General features: G+C 40.5%; 1 protein-coding gene across 1 annotated transcript in view; it reads left to right on the top strand.

Annotated features, from left to right (window-relative positions):
* ZNF536 (zinc finger protein 536) overlaps positions 1-2,932 on the top strand; it is a 297,354-nt gene extending 294,422 nt beyond the window's left edge. Inside the window, exon 4 of the mRNA XM_055000789.1 lies at positions 2,659-2,932. Within this exon, the coding sequence (XP_054856764.1) occupies positions 2,659-2,894 (236 nt within the window). The 3' untranslated portion in view covers positions 2,895-2,932. The remainder of the gene's footprint in view (positions 1-2,658) is intronic.
* Positions 2,933-16,295: the final 13,363 nt, after the last annotated feature.

Here is a 16,295-nt window from a genome sequence, read left to right as displayed (position 1 = left end):
CCAGAGCGTCATGCCAACACAATGATCTCACTTCTGGGTTAGTACCAGAAGTTACTACGTTGTCATTCGGTGCAAATCCACCACCAGCCCACATCTCCTGGGATTTGCCAGTGCTTGGACAGCAATCCGATTTGTAGCCCAACAGTAAATGTTACATTTTTCAAGTGGGGAAAGAGCAGCCCTCCAGGGCCATTTCAGGTCATGGAAAATGACCGGAGGGTGGTGAAATTTAAGCCCAGTCCAAATCAGGCTTGTTTGTTCCTGCAAAGCAGAGCACCCCCATACCACGTCTGTTGACCCAACCCAGGGATGTTCTCAGGATAAATGTATTGTGCCATTAGGTCATCCACCACCATCTCACTGAATAACCTTGGGCCAGTTTGTATCTCTCACTCCAATCTTCCTCATGGGACTTTTGTAAGAATAAAATGGAGGGACACTATTGTCTGTTGCCCTCAGCTTCTTGTAAGGTAATCGTAGTGAATTGGTAAAATTCTTACTCCATTTGGTTCCTCTCAAATATGAAGAATTTGAGATTTAAGTACCACAGTGCCCCATTGTTCCCCTCTGAAGGCCAGGGTAGGGGAACAATGAGAGTTTTGGTGTTGCCATCAAACTACTTTGCTGAATAGGCTCCAGAAAGTTAATCCATTATTAGCTATAATTGACAAAATATAAACAAGGTGATTTAATATTATATTGAAACAAAGGCTGGGTTATATATCATAGCCTATGTGTCATAGCTGGACTAGGACTGGGGGAGACTCAGGTTGAGCAGAGATAACCATGTACTAATCTTAGAGGAATGGTGAGATTAAATAAAATAGAATCTTGGGAATTGTTACTCCCTTTTTGTACATTGCCACAGCATAAACTCGTACTGAATCAGACAATTGATCCGTCAAAGCCAAGATTAGCAGCTGCTCTCCAGGGTCACAGGTGGAGGTCCTTCATGCTACCTACTGCCTGATCCTTTCAGCTGGAGGCACCAAGGATTGAACCTTCTGCATGTTAGGCAGACGCTTTACTACTGAGCCACTACCCCTGCTCAAAAAAATGTTTCTAAATTATATTGCTATCTCAGAACTGATTCCTATATACCTTTCTGAGATAGGGAACTCCACTCACAGAAACTATGGTTTGGTTCAAATGAAATACCAAGCTATGGTTCGGCATTAAAATGATGAGCCTTATGATTATGCTCCCTCTCCTTCCCTCTCCTTCCCTCTCCTCTCCTCTCCTCCTCTCCCCTCCCCTGTACTCCCCTCCCCTCCCTTTCCCTCCCCTCCCCTCCCATTTTGTCCTGTCTCCTCTCCTCCCGCCCCTCGCCTCCCCTCCTTTTCCACCCCTCCCTTCTCCTCTCCCCTCCCCTGCCCTTTCTTTTCTTCTCCTCCCTTCTCTTCCTCTCCCTTCTCCTCCCCTCCTCTCTCCTTCCCTCCCCTCCCTTCTCCTTCCATCCCCTTCCCTCCCCTCTCTTCATCTAATTTCTCCCCTTCCTCCCTGCTTTGCAATAAAACCAGACTTTTACATTGCCACCCAACTAGGTACACAATTACAATTGTGTAATTTTGTAATTCTTTAATTTTTAAATATTTATATTGTATTTATTTGTGGTTTTAAATCTTTTGAAATATAATGTTTTATTGAAATGTTTATGCAGTGTAATGCGCCCTGAGCCTGCTGATGTGGGGAAGGCAGAATATAAATTGAAGCAAATAAATAAATAAATAAATACACCATAATTTGAACAAATTATGATTCGTTTAAAATCCAGAATAGGAAGCCATGAATCCAGAATAGCATACAATTATGGTTTAGATGTAATGAGAACTTACGTTTGCGACAAACTGGGGAGTGAAAAAGGGATTTGGACCTCATGAGGAAAAGAAGGTTGTGGTGGATGGAATGCATCACCCCAGATTTTCCACGAAACACCAAACTGTTGGCTGGTTATTTATTTGTTTAAATACTTATACCCTGATTTTCACTTATGGCTCAAGGCAGCTTACACTTCTAAAATTTAAAAGAAAGATACAAATATGATAAAACTCGATTAACCCCCTCACCAAAATGCCTGCAGCTTAAATCTCGTTAAAAATCCTCACAAATGAAACAACCTTACAGCAATATCTAATTTTTCTCTAAAGATGGCGTTATGTCATACAGGGCCATATTCCAAAAGGTGGGAGCTGCTATAAAAATGGTATGGGGAGTAGTAGATGACAAGCAGTTAATCTTAAGTAGGGGAACTTCTAGAAGGTTGCAAGTAAAAGACCACAGTTGGCACACCAAGTACGCATGGAGAGAGACAGTCTTTCAGATATGTGGGTAATATTTTATGGGGAACAGTATTTGTACTTTATTGCTCCGTTATCCTTTGAAAACTTCAGGGCTTGATAATGTCAGAGTGAAGGCCTTTTGCTTGTCAAAGAAATTTCCACCATTTTCACGTAGGGATGATTTCAGACTGACAACACATCATATGAAACGGAGGTAGTATGATGCTGAGGCACAGATTGTATCACCTCAGAAAAGGTGATGTACAAGTCAGTCCACATATGGAAGAAGGAGAGGATTTGTTTGACATTCTTACACTCTGTAGAAAAAAGAAACCCAAGATATAAAGAAAAACTAACTTAATGCTTGTCTTTTGTGCAGGTCACCGGCCTTTCCAATGCAGATACTGCCCTTATAGTGCCTCTCAGAAGGGAAATTTGAAGACCCACGTCCTTTGCGTCCATCGCATGCCTTTTGATAACAGCCAGTATCCAGATCGGAGGTTCAAGCGTTCCAGAGTTGACTCTGAGGCTTCTGGGAATTTAGAGGAACCTGCAACTGTCAAACCTGGGAGCCAAACAGAGTTAACGGAAGAGGGCAGCAAGGCCCAAGAGTAATGCAACCGAACAAATCAATCTGTATATTGTAATATTATTTTACACAGTTTTTAGATATGCATTTGGGTAAAAGAAAGTTTGCTTAACTGCCTTCTGAGGGAAAAAAAAAGAATTGTGTTGCAAATTCCCAGATGTGTACAGGATGTTTAAGACATTAAAGATATATAGTTATATATTTGAAAAAGAAGAAGAAAAATCCCAGTCCTTGAAAATGGCTGTTAAACTGTTACCTGGCAACAAGTACTTCCAAACAATGTAGGTGTGGATAAATCAAGTGGGGCCTTTTTTGTTTTCCCCCTGGTACGTGAGGAGGTTGTAAGATTTTTTTTTTGTGTGTGGAAAATATATTAAAATAAAGGGGCCATTTCCAAGTTTAAAGTGGTCTTTGTCCAGAAATCATGCTCTTACTAGGAAAACATGGCCTTGAAGATAGTAAGAGTGTGCTGTGAGGGGGAGGGAGGGAGGTCTGTATTGTTACTGTTGAGAACACCTTTATAATGTGACACCAACCGCTGTCATTTGCCTAGTGTAGCAATGAGATGTGTAAGTAGGCTGATGTGGAGCCAGACTGACTGGAGCTGTCATTGCAAAGAAAATCAATTTGAGTGGTGCTCCAACAGCACTATAGAAGAAATTTTAGATGGCCCATGAGCTATGGTCAGTTCTGACCTATATTGAAAAGGGTTGTGTTATTACATTGTAATGTTTTTTAAAAAACAAAATATATATAGACATGCACACACACATATATATAAAGAGAAATATAGAGAGACGGCCAAACAAATTAAGGTTTAGAGGAAACAAAAATCTACAGATCAATGAGATAGACTGTGGATTTATTGTATTTTTTTTAAAGGTTGGGGGACTTTTTAAAAACAGACCAACTTGCAGTATTGAGAGAAATGCTCTCTCTTCCTTTTTCGTTCTTTTTTTTTAAAAAAATGGGGTAGGATGTTAGAGGTGTATAACTAAGTGCTAGGTAGGGAAACTAGTTAGCCTTATCCAGAGGAGATAATGATGCAAAAATGAGTTTGCAAGTTTTTTTCATTTTCATTTTCAAAGGCAAAAAGAAAAAAAACACTCTTGAATGAAGGATTCCCCAGTCAAGATTAGTTTTCATTTATTAGAGGTTTTTTTTAAATAAATGAATAAATTGTAATAAACGTGCAGGAGGGTTTTTTTAAAAACTGGTGCAATCTCTTTTAAAGCAATTCGACCTAAAATATGAATGCAGACATCCTGTTCTTTGCCTCTAGTGGAAAAAAAAGATGAAGGACAAAAAACAAAACAGAGTGTTAGCTAATATTTCTTTGGTTTTGTAAGAGAAGAAAAGTGTGTTCTATATTTTTGCAGATTTTAGCTTTTCTACGGATTGGCCCCCACCAAATTGATTCTGTTGTTTCCCACATAGGAACCTTTGGAGAGATAATAATGAAATACATCATGGAGTTAAAGAAAGAAAAAAAATGTAAGAATGCCACCGAATGGTTTATTCTTATATGGCAAAAAAAAAAAAAAGATTTTAGCCTTTTCATGTACTTCCTTAGAGAGAAGCAGAATTGGTGCTGTTTACGATAGAGAAGTATTAACTTCTTCTAAAAACAAAATCATTCAGACTTTTAAAAAAGAAAAAAAATCAATATACCCTTACAGGCTGGGAGCACAGAATAAAACCCCAGGGCCTTAAAAAACTTCAGCTCTGCCTATAGCAGTTTACAAAAAACACTAAACTGCAATCAATGTAAATAAAATTCGTAGCGCTACCCTGAGACTGGAAGAAGAAGAAGGGGGAAAATGATTCTCAGGCTAATAAGGAATATGGTTTGCATATTGCTGTCAGAAAAAATAAAAATGGTAACATCCGATTGAAATTTCAGTTCAACTGTGTAACTTGGACCCCATCTGGCAGAGGGCAAGCTGCTTTTTTCTCGATTTCCACCCCCTAGTATAGTTCTCACTGCCTTACTTAAATCGAGTTGATAAACTTAATGCAAGTGTTTTCTTACAATCCTTGGTAAAGGATTGAAATGTAATTGAAGACTTTCTGACTGTAGTAAGCTTTAGGATTTTAACTGCACTACTGTGTTTGGTGACTGTGTCGGTCGCTTGCTTTTGTGTGTTTGCGGCGCCTTCAGTATCTTAGCGAGAAAAAAAAAGAGAGGGAAAAAATATCCCACATTCCATTTCTTGCACTTTTTTGAGCTCTTTTCAGTATTCTTTTGTGTCTTCTGAGCATTTTCAGATACGACAGGCAATAATTCCGTTTGTGACACTGGAAACATTTCTCCCGTTCTTTGTGATGTGTGTGTTGAATCCATTTGGTCTGGTGCTACTGTCCTTATTCTTCACCTCTGACATCAACCTTTTTTTCCCTACAACATTTGTAACTTGGAATACAAACGAGTGGCGGGAGCAGTGATACATTGTCAGTTTCTGAATATCATCATGCTTCTAAACATGTCAAGTTTTTTCTCTGTAACTTCTGTAGTCTGTGATATTGGTCAAGATACTGTCTACATTCCTACACAAAGGAGAAAAAAAATCTATCTTGGAGAAAATCTGAGATCAATAGAGTAGAGGATTTTGTTGCTATGCTTGTAACGATTAGGAAAAAAAAACTTTGTATTTAAAATTTATTCTTGGTCATTATTTATTATTATAATACATCAGTTGACAGAACTTTATTCTGGTATAGAAGTATTAAAAGTTGTTAACCCCCATCCCCCAAGCAATGATTGTTTTCTTTCTGCTGTTAGAATAAAAAATGTCTTTGAAGCAGTACAGTTTTATCCAGTGTTTTACGCAATAAAACCTCTACCTCTGGAGAGAAAAAAAGAAAGAGAAGTTTCCCTACTTGCTTATGTTTATCAGGAACAGTTACGAATATATCTTTTTTCCCTGCAGTCTTGTCAGATTTGAGGCGGGGGGAATCTTAATATCAGTCACACTTGTTAAGCATTTACTGGAGTGGAATATACTGGGTGTTTGCTCAATTCCCTTATTATTCTGAACAAATCTATAAACAGTATATACATACATATATATATATATATTATATTGTGCTTAATTAAAAGACTTGAAATCTGTTTTAGCATGTAGTAATAATTGTTTTCTATAATAATGTCAATGTACTATAGAAAAAAAAGTGTTGGGTTTATCCAAGTGTGTATCATACACTCTAATGTATAAAGTCATGTTTTCACATAAAAGGAAGCATTTGTTTGTATAAAGTATTTGACTATAAAAAATCGGGGGGCTCGCTCGAAGACCACATGCAAAGTCTGCATGCCCCTTTAAAGGAATTTGCTACCTATGTGATATGTTATGGCTGGGTTCCATCAAATGATACACAGACACTTCCGTTTGGTTGGAATGCCACAACTTTATTGATTACAGCCTTTGGGGGCATTGGCCAGGCATATGGGCAGTGGATCTTTTTGGCATTGAGAGCCCCCTTGCTGTTCAGTGAGTTATTCCCCAGCCCTGATGCTGGCTCCATGGGCTGGCAAAATGTGTTTCACCACCAGCAGGTGCTGACCAGCCCTTGCCTCCCTTTGTAACCACAGAGGCGAGCCACCCATAATGCTCTACTCACCCGCTCAGGATCTGGCCCAGTGCATCAAAACCAACTAACCCTTAAAGTTGTGACTGGCCCAATGGCCACTTGGGTTGAGTAGTGGATGGGTGGAAAAGCGTCCTGCTCCTGCAGAGGCACTTCTGGAGTGGTGCCAACCCGTCGCCCTCGGAAGAGGACCTCCTGCCTGCTCCTCCACTTCCGGCACTGGACCTCGCCTCCACCACAGCCTAGATCTCGGCAGCAACCCAGGCCACGGTGAGTCTGTGAGCTTCCTTTATAAGAACGAGAGTCATTGTGTCCAATTGGATGCATGCCGTTTCCTCGTGTCTGAGGGAATTGTTTTTTGTTTAAGGATTTTTCTATCCAGAAGCAAGTAAAGGATCAGATGTTCTTGACTACTTCCATGAGATGGTATTTCAAAGAAGTAGACCAAACAAAAGACAAACACAGAAACAGAGAAGAAATCAGTCAGGACCGACAATCACAGCAGTCACTTAGGACAACTTTTGCTAGGTGTTTCGTACTGCCATTTCAAATGGGAAGTGTCACTTCTCCTATACATTAACACAAATAAAATAAAGAGTGTTTATTTATTTTTATTTATAGCCTACCTTTCTCACTGAGACTCAAGGCAAGTGACACAGTGTAAGTCAATACAACCGGTGGCTGGGAAGTTCAATAAACAATACAATAGGGTGTGGATTGTAGAAATTTGAAAACAAACATAAGTCCAAATACAGAGATGAAACATAACTAAAACAATTTGACAAGCCATATTAAATGATACAGAAAATACCCAGTAGGAGAATATCTTCATCAATACACAGTACCTAGTAGTATAGTCTACAATCTATGTCTCTTAACCAAAGCAACTCCCTGAGCGCTTTCTTACAGCACAGACTTATTATCTGAGTTTTAAAAGACCTCCTGAATAATTTGATTTTGCATGGTTTGCAGAAAGCCAACATAGCAGGATTCTTCCGGACCTCTTTAGGCCGGCTATACCGTAATGCGGGTCTACTACAAAGAGTGCATGTGTACGGGCAGCTGTTGATTTTGTCCATTTAATGGGTATCAAACCCCTATATGATTTTTGTAATTGCAAAAAAGGGTTCTAACCTATGTCTAACTTTCTTAGAAGGCTACAGGGAGTGTTTGTTTTTTTTAAAAAAACCAGGAATATTCAAATATGGGACTTCGCAGCCTACAATCTGAAGCAGCAGAACTACAAAAGCTGCTCCGTCCAATTGCTCTGATCAGGTGCCCTGCTAAACTGATTCCTCAGCATTTGAAGGTCTGATTCATAGTGGTATGAAATTACAATACGCTTAAAAGCTGAAGAGCAGAAAAGGAATAATTCTCAATTAATGAGTGTTCTAATGTTACATCAACGGCTCGGTTTTCACTTTGGTGATCAGCAAAATGAAAGTATCATCTAAGGGCCATTTCTGATGTTACATTTCATTAGCAGTGGGTTAGTATACACATAATGCTGGAAAGGTCAGGTAAGTGTAAGACAGCTGAGTTCTGGAGAAGATTCACAAGAGTTTTGCAATATCTACTGCCCCTATAATAATATTGAATGTTGTGTGTACTAAGAAGATGGCACAGTCCTCAATACTGGATCTTCAGGCCTTTCATCTTATTATCCCGGTAAATTCCAACGAACACACAGAGATTCAAGGTTGTTCAGAGAAAGATGTGTAAACTTTAATCAAAACAATCCTTTGCAAAGGAAGGCTGGCTTAGCCATATTTCTGGCATTGATTTACAATCTGCTTTGGAGTGTGAGAGTCAATGGTCAGATTGCATATTAAAATTACGTACATGTTTCATATTTCTTCAAGTTAACGAAGACCAAATTGCAGTCCAGATTTAATCTGCTTCTAAAAACTACCATTTACCCAAAAGGAAGACTAAGGTTCTTGGTTTTTTTCCCATGTTCCATCAAGAAAAAGGGGGGGGCATCTTAAATTTGCATAAAAGTATGATTTTTTTTAAAAAAAAACCTGGGATTGCCTCACATGCTTCCTTTTAGATAAATACACTAAATATCCTCAAAATTCTCAAAGCTGGATACAAATTGATAATCAATATGTAAATCATGCTCTGTCCTAAAGGTTGCATACCTTTTAATTCAAACATCCTTGAAAGGGTACTTTATTCAGGAAATACCTTTCAATGCTATTTTATACAGAGTTACTTCAGCGCTAAGCTACAAGAGATGAATTACATGAGGAGGAACACATCAAGGGAGTAGCAATGTTAGCTGAGGAGCTGAGTTTTAAAGGAGATCGGAAGACTTTGTCAATTTCCCCTCTCTACAGAGCCAGGGTGATCTGAGGTTTGTTTATTTCCTCTTTGCCTCTTAAAAGGACAAGTAAAACTGACAGAGCCTTCTGGAGGCAAAAAGGAAATTAACAAACCTTCTGAGCAGCGATCTCCCTGGTTCTGTAGAGAGAGGAAATTGGCAAAGCCTTTCGATCTCTTTTAAAACTCAGCTTCTCAGCCAACATTGTGATTCCCTTCACGTGCTCCTCCTCGTATAATTCATCTCTTGTAGCTTGGCTCACAGTTTAAGCCCCATTGAAATGGAATAATGTGTTTTTTCACAACTGGCTAAGAAATTCTTTGACTGATTATATATTTTACCCCACTTTCTACCACACTGAAGATATACAAGTATTTCATTTTGTAAGCCACTTTCTTACAAAATGAAATGCCCGTTTTTTTAGTGACTTAACAGGTTCCAGTTACACACTGCTTTCACACACACCAAATAATGTACTTTCAATCCACTTTCAATGCACTTTGCAACTGGATTTTAATATGTGAAATGGGAAAATCCACTCGCAAAGGATTGCTAAAGTGTATTATTTAATGAAATCAGCACATGGTGAATCACGTGAACCCTGTGGATTGGGTGGTTCCATCAAGATGGCTCGCATGGGACCATAGACTGTGAGTCAAAAGCTAAGATCCAAAGGCCAAGATCTCTTCTACTCATGTCAAAGGCTCATGCTTCTGTTAAGCCCAAGTTTCAACTACCTTCAAAAAGGAGAGGGACAGAACCTCAGCCCAAGTTCTTCCTCACCTGGCTCAGCTGTTCCCAATTTCCTGACTCTTTCAGCAAAGGCTAAAAGAATTCTTCTCTGAAGGAACTCAGGTTGACCAATATGGTTCTATTTATTTTGGTCAAACTGTCGTCGGCAATTGGGAAGGAAACTTTCTTACTTGCAGGCTGTCTCTCTAGCATTGAATCAGAGGCAGCACCCAACTTTTCATATCTGTGATTTGAATATATGGTTAAAAAAAAGTTATATGAAGCCAGATCTGCATCCCACCATTTAGAGAAATGCCATGGGGGCTGAGTTGCAGGCTGGGTGTGTGCAGAATGGCATGGCGGCCAGCATATTGGAAGGCAGTGTGGGCTCCCTGTGGTCAGCAGGTCAGCCCTTGCCACCCAGATTCAAACTGTGGCTGGCTAATCAGAGCAGGCTGACCAGAGTGGGGCGAAAGCTGGGGACGTAGGAGGAACAGTCTCCTTTCAGGTCCACTGCTGGCTCTCGTAAAGGGAGTATTGGCGCAAGTCCCCACCCCTCAGCACTTGGCTTGTGGCCAACATCCCACCCAGTTCTCCCTTTTCTCACAACTTTGGAGTGGAACAGGCGGTTGGGGCATTAGGCACCAATCTGTGTGGAGGAAAACAGGGCCCGTAAGATCATTTTCCTTATTATGGAGATCCCCTTAAAGGGTCTAAATGGCAAAGAGTCCAGTAGCACCTTTGCCATTTTGCTACTACAGACTAACATGGCTAACTCCTCTGGATCTATGACCATGGAAAGCACCACATTAAGGGGTCTAGGGAGTGCGGCATGGCAGGTGCATGCCCAGCTCGGGGGCTGTCAGGTCCGCCTCACTCCCAGGTGGCAGGGGATCCACACAGGGGTGCACACCCATGTGATATCCCCCTAATTCTCATCCATGGTCCGAGGGGACACAGTAGTTCATTGGCTGGCAGATGGGTCAGCCAATGCTTGGATCTGTGCCCTATGCAGCGCCAATACTCCATGAGCTGTAATTCAATAAAGTGGTGGCCTCTTTTAACTCCATCCTAGTTGTCTGTGTATTTTGTTGCCTTGCCTCCCTAGTTCTCCTCCCCCTCTTGATGGTGGTCTGCAATCAAGTATTTTCAGTCCATTTGGTTGGAGTCGAATAGATATGTCATCTAGCAAAGCTGGCCAGACCAATTAAATCAGACTGCTCACTTAAATACTATAGCATGGCTAAGTTTTGCTAGGTTCCAGCAACGGTTTATGGTTTGGTGTTTCATAGTCTCTGTTAGTTAAGTTTTGTTAGGTTCCACCAATGGTTTATGGTTTGGTGTTTCATAGGGCCAAGCTACAAGTGACGAATGACACTTGAACAGCAAGTGGATTGAGTGGAGCGCAAGTGAACAGGGAGAAATACACTTGCCGTTCAAGTGTCATTTGTCACTCATAGCTTGGCCTATAGTCTCTCTTGGTTAATTAACAGTTGGGTAAGCTCACATGTGATAATTGCTGCTATCCCTTGATAACCGGAACATGTATCACAGACCATTGCTTCTTTCACACAATTACCTAACAACGGGATACATTTGGGAACTATAAAGCTAACCTTGTCTTAAGTATCAAACGGAACAGGTGAACGCTGTCTTCTGAATGCCTTACACTTAAGAAGCACTATTTTGGGAAGAAGGGTGAAGTGTGTTTCAGTTTGCTGTATGAGTTGTTCTTTTGCCTTGCATGTGATGTGGTTGAGCCTGGAATCTGATGAATGAAATATTCTCCATGTGAGATTCAAAGATAGTTTTCCCATTGACTTTAACTAGAGGCAGAATTTCTTTTGTGGTTTCCAGGAACCTATGAAAGTTAACGTTTTCAAGCATGTGTTTTGGCTCAGTAAGCCAGTAAAAGCGTGGACAGATGGTCTGTATGCAGCTTGATTGAAATCATTGTGAACAATCTCTTCAACGTCCCTGTATGGACGGTGGGAGCCTAGGATCAAATTGTCCATTTGGCCTTTGGAAGCAGCCCTGCGCTATGAGGCCGTCCATCAAGGAACATGGCAGCTGGAGTTCAGCTCTGGTACAGCAAGCAGAATATATACAAATATTATTAAACTCCATTATCTCACAAAAAAAGCCCATTTAGGAAGATTTCAGCTACCCCGGCAGCCTTCCAGTACAGATGGTGAATGTCTTGACAAGATGTTTTCTACCTAACCTTGAAAAGCTGCTCTCAAGCTTTAAGATAATGTTTCTTGTTGAAACTTTTATAAGGCCTATAACCTCTCTGTCTATTGCCATTCGGGAACTGAATACTTCTCCTATCTGTTCAACATCTGTATTGTTACCCACACAGTTCATCTATCTATATCTATCTATTAAATATATAGATATAGATAAAAAAGGGAACTTTACCTTGCCTATTGTAAGAACAATCCCAGCAAAAGCAATTCTTTAGCTATTGTTGTTTCCATTTCTGAATCTAGATCCAGTCAACTGGAAATATATTTCCACTGGGAAGGCTATGTAGAAAGGTGTAGAGGGAGAAAAGTATAACTATTGTTGTGTTCTAATATTTAAAGGAGGGAGACGATTGAGCATCTATGACGGTCACAAAAAAAGTTCTACATTTCATCACCTGTTGGTGTTGCTAAAGTCATGTTTTAAAAAAAATAAATAAAAGAGCGAGCGAGCGAGCTTCGGTGAACAGGGAAATCACAGGAAAAGAGGAGGAAGAAAATTTAAATGATCCCAGAGTGAACTGTTTTGCTGTTAATACAGAAATACAGAGCAAGACACATTTAATGGGCTGTATTTTTTATTATACTATGCTGAATAATTAAGTTTGAGGCTAAGTGTCACATAGATTTATCTTTTAATTAAAAAAGCATGGTTCACGCATATTTGAGTGGTAGTCCAAATAAATGCAATATAGAAATTTATGTTTGTTTATCTAGGTGTTAATTACCTAGAGATTGTTCTGGATTACTTCTTTTTATAAAGTGTCATAGGCTCCTGTCAGAAGTAATAAAGCTTAACAGAGGGACCTTATCAATTTGCTAACTATAATGTTAAGAGTGACCTGAAGGAAGGGGGAGGGGGGGAAATTTGGCAAATATTCTGTATGGGAGTCCGTTCAACATATAACACCCCCACCCCGGGCAGGATAAGGCTGTGGTTTTTGTTCTCCAACGTCAGAAAGTGCTAATATATCTTCTGTGTTTTATTGCCTTTCCTCCGTGTAATTATTTATGCAGCACGTGGTTATTTATGCATAGAGACGCCATGTTGTGAGGTGAAACTACAAATCCTAGGCTACATAGTTGGCGGGCAACAGCTTTTGATGAATGAAGGCCCATTTCTAAACACAGAACACTGTACAAACTGCCACCTGGTCACTGAAATGGATTCTGTGTTCAGAGCCTGCCTAGAATATCCACTTTCACAAGTTTAAAGCATGCAATTCCTTAGGGTCAGATTGCAGCAGCCCAGGATTGTATGGGCTTATTTGGCAATGGACGCCAAGAACTGTGAGCAGAAGGAAAGCAGTGCTGTTCCACAAAGGCTTGTGCATAAGATTCCACTTGAAAGCACATCTGTCAGTTTCTGACTGCTTGTGAATAAGCTGGAAACGGAAAGAACATTTAGGGGATGCAGTTTTGTTTGGTTCTGTTTGGTTCTTGCTTACAGGGGTCATTTCAGAGAAAAAGAGCTGGAGGAACTCATTAGCATAACTTATTAGCATAACTCATTAGCATATGTCATAACATCACCAGTAGTGTGTCATTAGCATAACTGATTTTCATATGCCACACCCCTTGACATCACCTATCCTGGCTGTTTTGGACCTAATCCTGACCATTCAGGGCTGAAACTGGGCCCAAAATGGCAAAAAGGGGCTGAAAATGGCCAAAAAGGGGCCCAAAATGGTCAGGATCAGGCCCCTGCTGAGCGGGAGAGTGATCCACCACCCGTCAGAGGCCCAATCTGGGTCATTTTGGCCCCAATCCAGGCCAAAACAGGCCCAAAATGGCCGAGAGTCAGGTGGGTGGGGCCACCTGACATGTGACCTCTTTGAGGAACTGCTGGAACTGCATTCTTGTCAGTTCCCTCTCAAAGTGAGCCCTGCTTGCTTATGGTTCTAGTGCAACATACTAAACATCCTTTCCATAAGCTGAAGAATTACATTTTGGATCTGGGTCACTGAATACCGAATCATCTTTCTGTTTATAAGAACTTACAGGCAACTTATAATAATAGGAATAAAGTGAATCAATTAAAACCATAACACCAATATGGATCTCAAAGCTGGACTATGATTACTAGATAAATGGTTGCCTTCATTTGTCATAGTAGCATGTAGAATTCCTGGCATTTAAAAATTTCAGATGACATTTGTGAGTTTCAGTAATACATTCCTTTTAAGGCAGTGATCTAGTAAGTCAGTGGATTTAGATAACAGGTTCTCCCCCCCTCAATGTCTGATGACTTTGGCTTTTGCTGAGTTAAGTAATGGGATGCCGATCTACCTGAAATTGACCAAATGGGTTCAATCCAATGACTCCTCACCATGCAGTCTCCCTTGTTTAGAAATCTCAGCAAACACAAGGGAATCATTGGATCCAACTCAAAAGGTTTTTGCATTCAGGCAAACAGTAACATAAGATTATTTTTTAAAATAAACGTTGCCCATATCTAGAAAATTTCCTGCAGTTTGCTGATGAACCTCAATCTAGGTAAAGTATAAGACTCTCTCTACATGAGACATCTGACACGTGAAGAACATGTGTCAGGAGGTGCAGTGGTAGCCAGGAAGGGTAGTTTAAAAAAGACAGAGCCAGCAGCAGGGCAAAGGCTTTGCTATACACTGGAGCTGAGCGAAGGAGCTGTGAAATGCCAGAAGGGAAACTACAGGCCATTAGAACCTCTCTAGGTCCAAGCTCAGCTCTGGAAGCTGCAGCCCATTTCCATTCCTCACTGTCCTCTGGTTGCAATTCCACACAGTTTTAGACTGGAGAAGTGAAGCTGACAGAGTCTTCAGGGAGATGAAGATGAAATTAACAAACCCTCTGAGGAACGATCTCCTCTGTCTATGTCTTTTTAAAGTACACTTCCCAGCTAACATTACATCTCCCTGTACTTGACAAACACGTGCCAAGGAGTCTTGTACAGAGAGTCTGTAAGTGACTATGCTATGTGTCCAGAGGTTCCATTCTGCTACAGGTATAGCCTTCCTTTGATGCAAGAAGCCTTCTCCCAGAGGAAAATTCCTTGCACCAGAGGAAGGCTCAACCCGTTTTCACACGGCTTACCTTTTGCAGGAACAGAGCATGCTCTAGTGCAAAATCACATAATAACAATGTGTTCTCATGTGAAATTGCACGATAACAGCATTTTCCTGGTGCGATTTTGTGCATGAAGACGCTGTGTTCTGGCAAAAGGTAAGCCGTGTGGAAACGGCCCATTAGTAGAATGGAACAGCTTTGGATCCAACCCATAAACTATAACACAACCTCACTCATAGGAAGGATTTCGTCCTGAACACACTTTGAAAAACTGCAAAGACATGTTTTTGCTGATACAATATAGGTTGAAGAGGCTGTACCTCAATGGAATCTTTAAAGCAACCAATTTCAGTAGATTCCTACCACTTCGTGAGAGAAAAATCACTAAATATTCTCTTCTCTTCCATCTGTGGAAGAGATTTATTACTTCTAAATATTGGGTCGAATGTCATCTTTTTAATATAGCTAAGTGGCAAATCTTCGTTAGTCAGATGAAAGACTGTGTCTCAGTGCAAATTATGAACCGAAAAGAGGATAGTAGAGAGAATAAAATTGTTTATTAAGTTGGAGCATCTTCACAAAGGATGCCAAAAGGGCTTTTTTGTATGTCCTCTCTCTGTAATACATACATGCTTACTGCATACAACAGATCCAGAGGAGTTAGCTGTGTACGTCTGTAGTAGCAAAATAGTAAAGAGTCCAGTAGCGCCTTTAAGATTAACCAACTTTACTGTAGCATAAGCTTTTGAGAACCACAGTTCTCGATGCATCTGATTAAGAGAGCTGTGGTTCTCGAAAGCTTATGCTACAGTAAAGTTGGTTAGTCTTAAAGGTGCTACTGGACTCTTTACTATTTTGCATACAACAGCACATGGGCTGATTTGCCTTCCATATGGCAACATTTACTGACACATTTTACATGCCACTTTTCCACAGTTTTCCTTGAGGTGGTTTTCAAGTAAACACAATACAGTAACAATCACTCTTTAAAATATGCATAAAATGAGACTCAGATCAGTGCAGATCATAAAACAATTAAAAAGATAAAATCCCTTAATTAAAAAACTAGGTCAAAAGCCTGGTGCCTAAAAGACAGTATGATAGATGTCAGGCAAGACTCAAGGAAGAAGGTGTTCCAAAATCCAAGATGCCACCACTGAAATAGCCTGGTCTCTTGTTGACACGTGGCCTCACCTTAGAAGGTGGCAGCACTTGGCTTGCTAGCCTTCCATCTGCTGCTCCAAGTGGCAATGGGAGATCATTTTTTTAAAAAACAGTCATGTCATTGATGTAATGTCTGGGTACAACACTCGGTACAACCCAGAAGTGACAAGAGGTAGCTCTAGGAATCTCCAGAAACTCTATGGTATGGCAACTATTTTTCACCCCCCATGACCCCATGCCTCCCAGCTGCTAACCCCAGGAGGCACATGGAGCAGGACTTGGACACAGATCTTAACTAGCAGGCTGGATCTCAACATAAATAGCTC

This window comes from Eublepharis macularius, chromosome 16 (assembly GCF_028583425.1).
Source record: "Eublepharis macularius isolate TG4126 chromosome 16, MPM_Emac_v1.0, whole genome shotgun sequence".
Classification (NCBI taxonomy): Eukaryota; Metazoa; Chordata; class Lepidosauria; order Squamata; family Eublepharidae; genus Eublepharis; species Eublepharis macularius.
The sequence above is the reverse complement of the archived record's forward strand: the minus strand, read 5'-3'. Positions and strand labels throughout refer to the sequence as shown.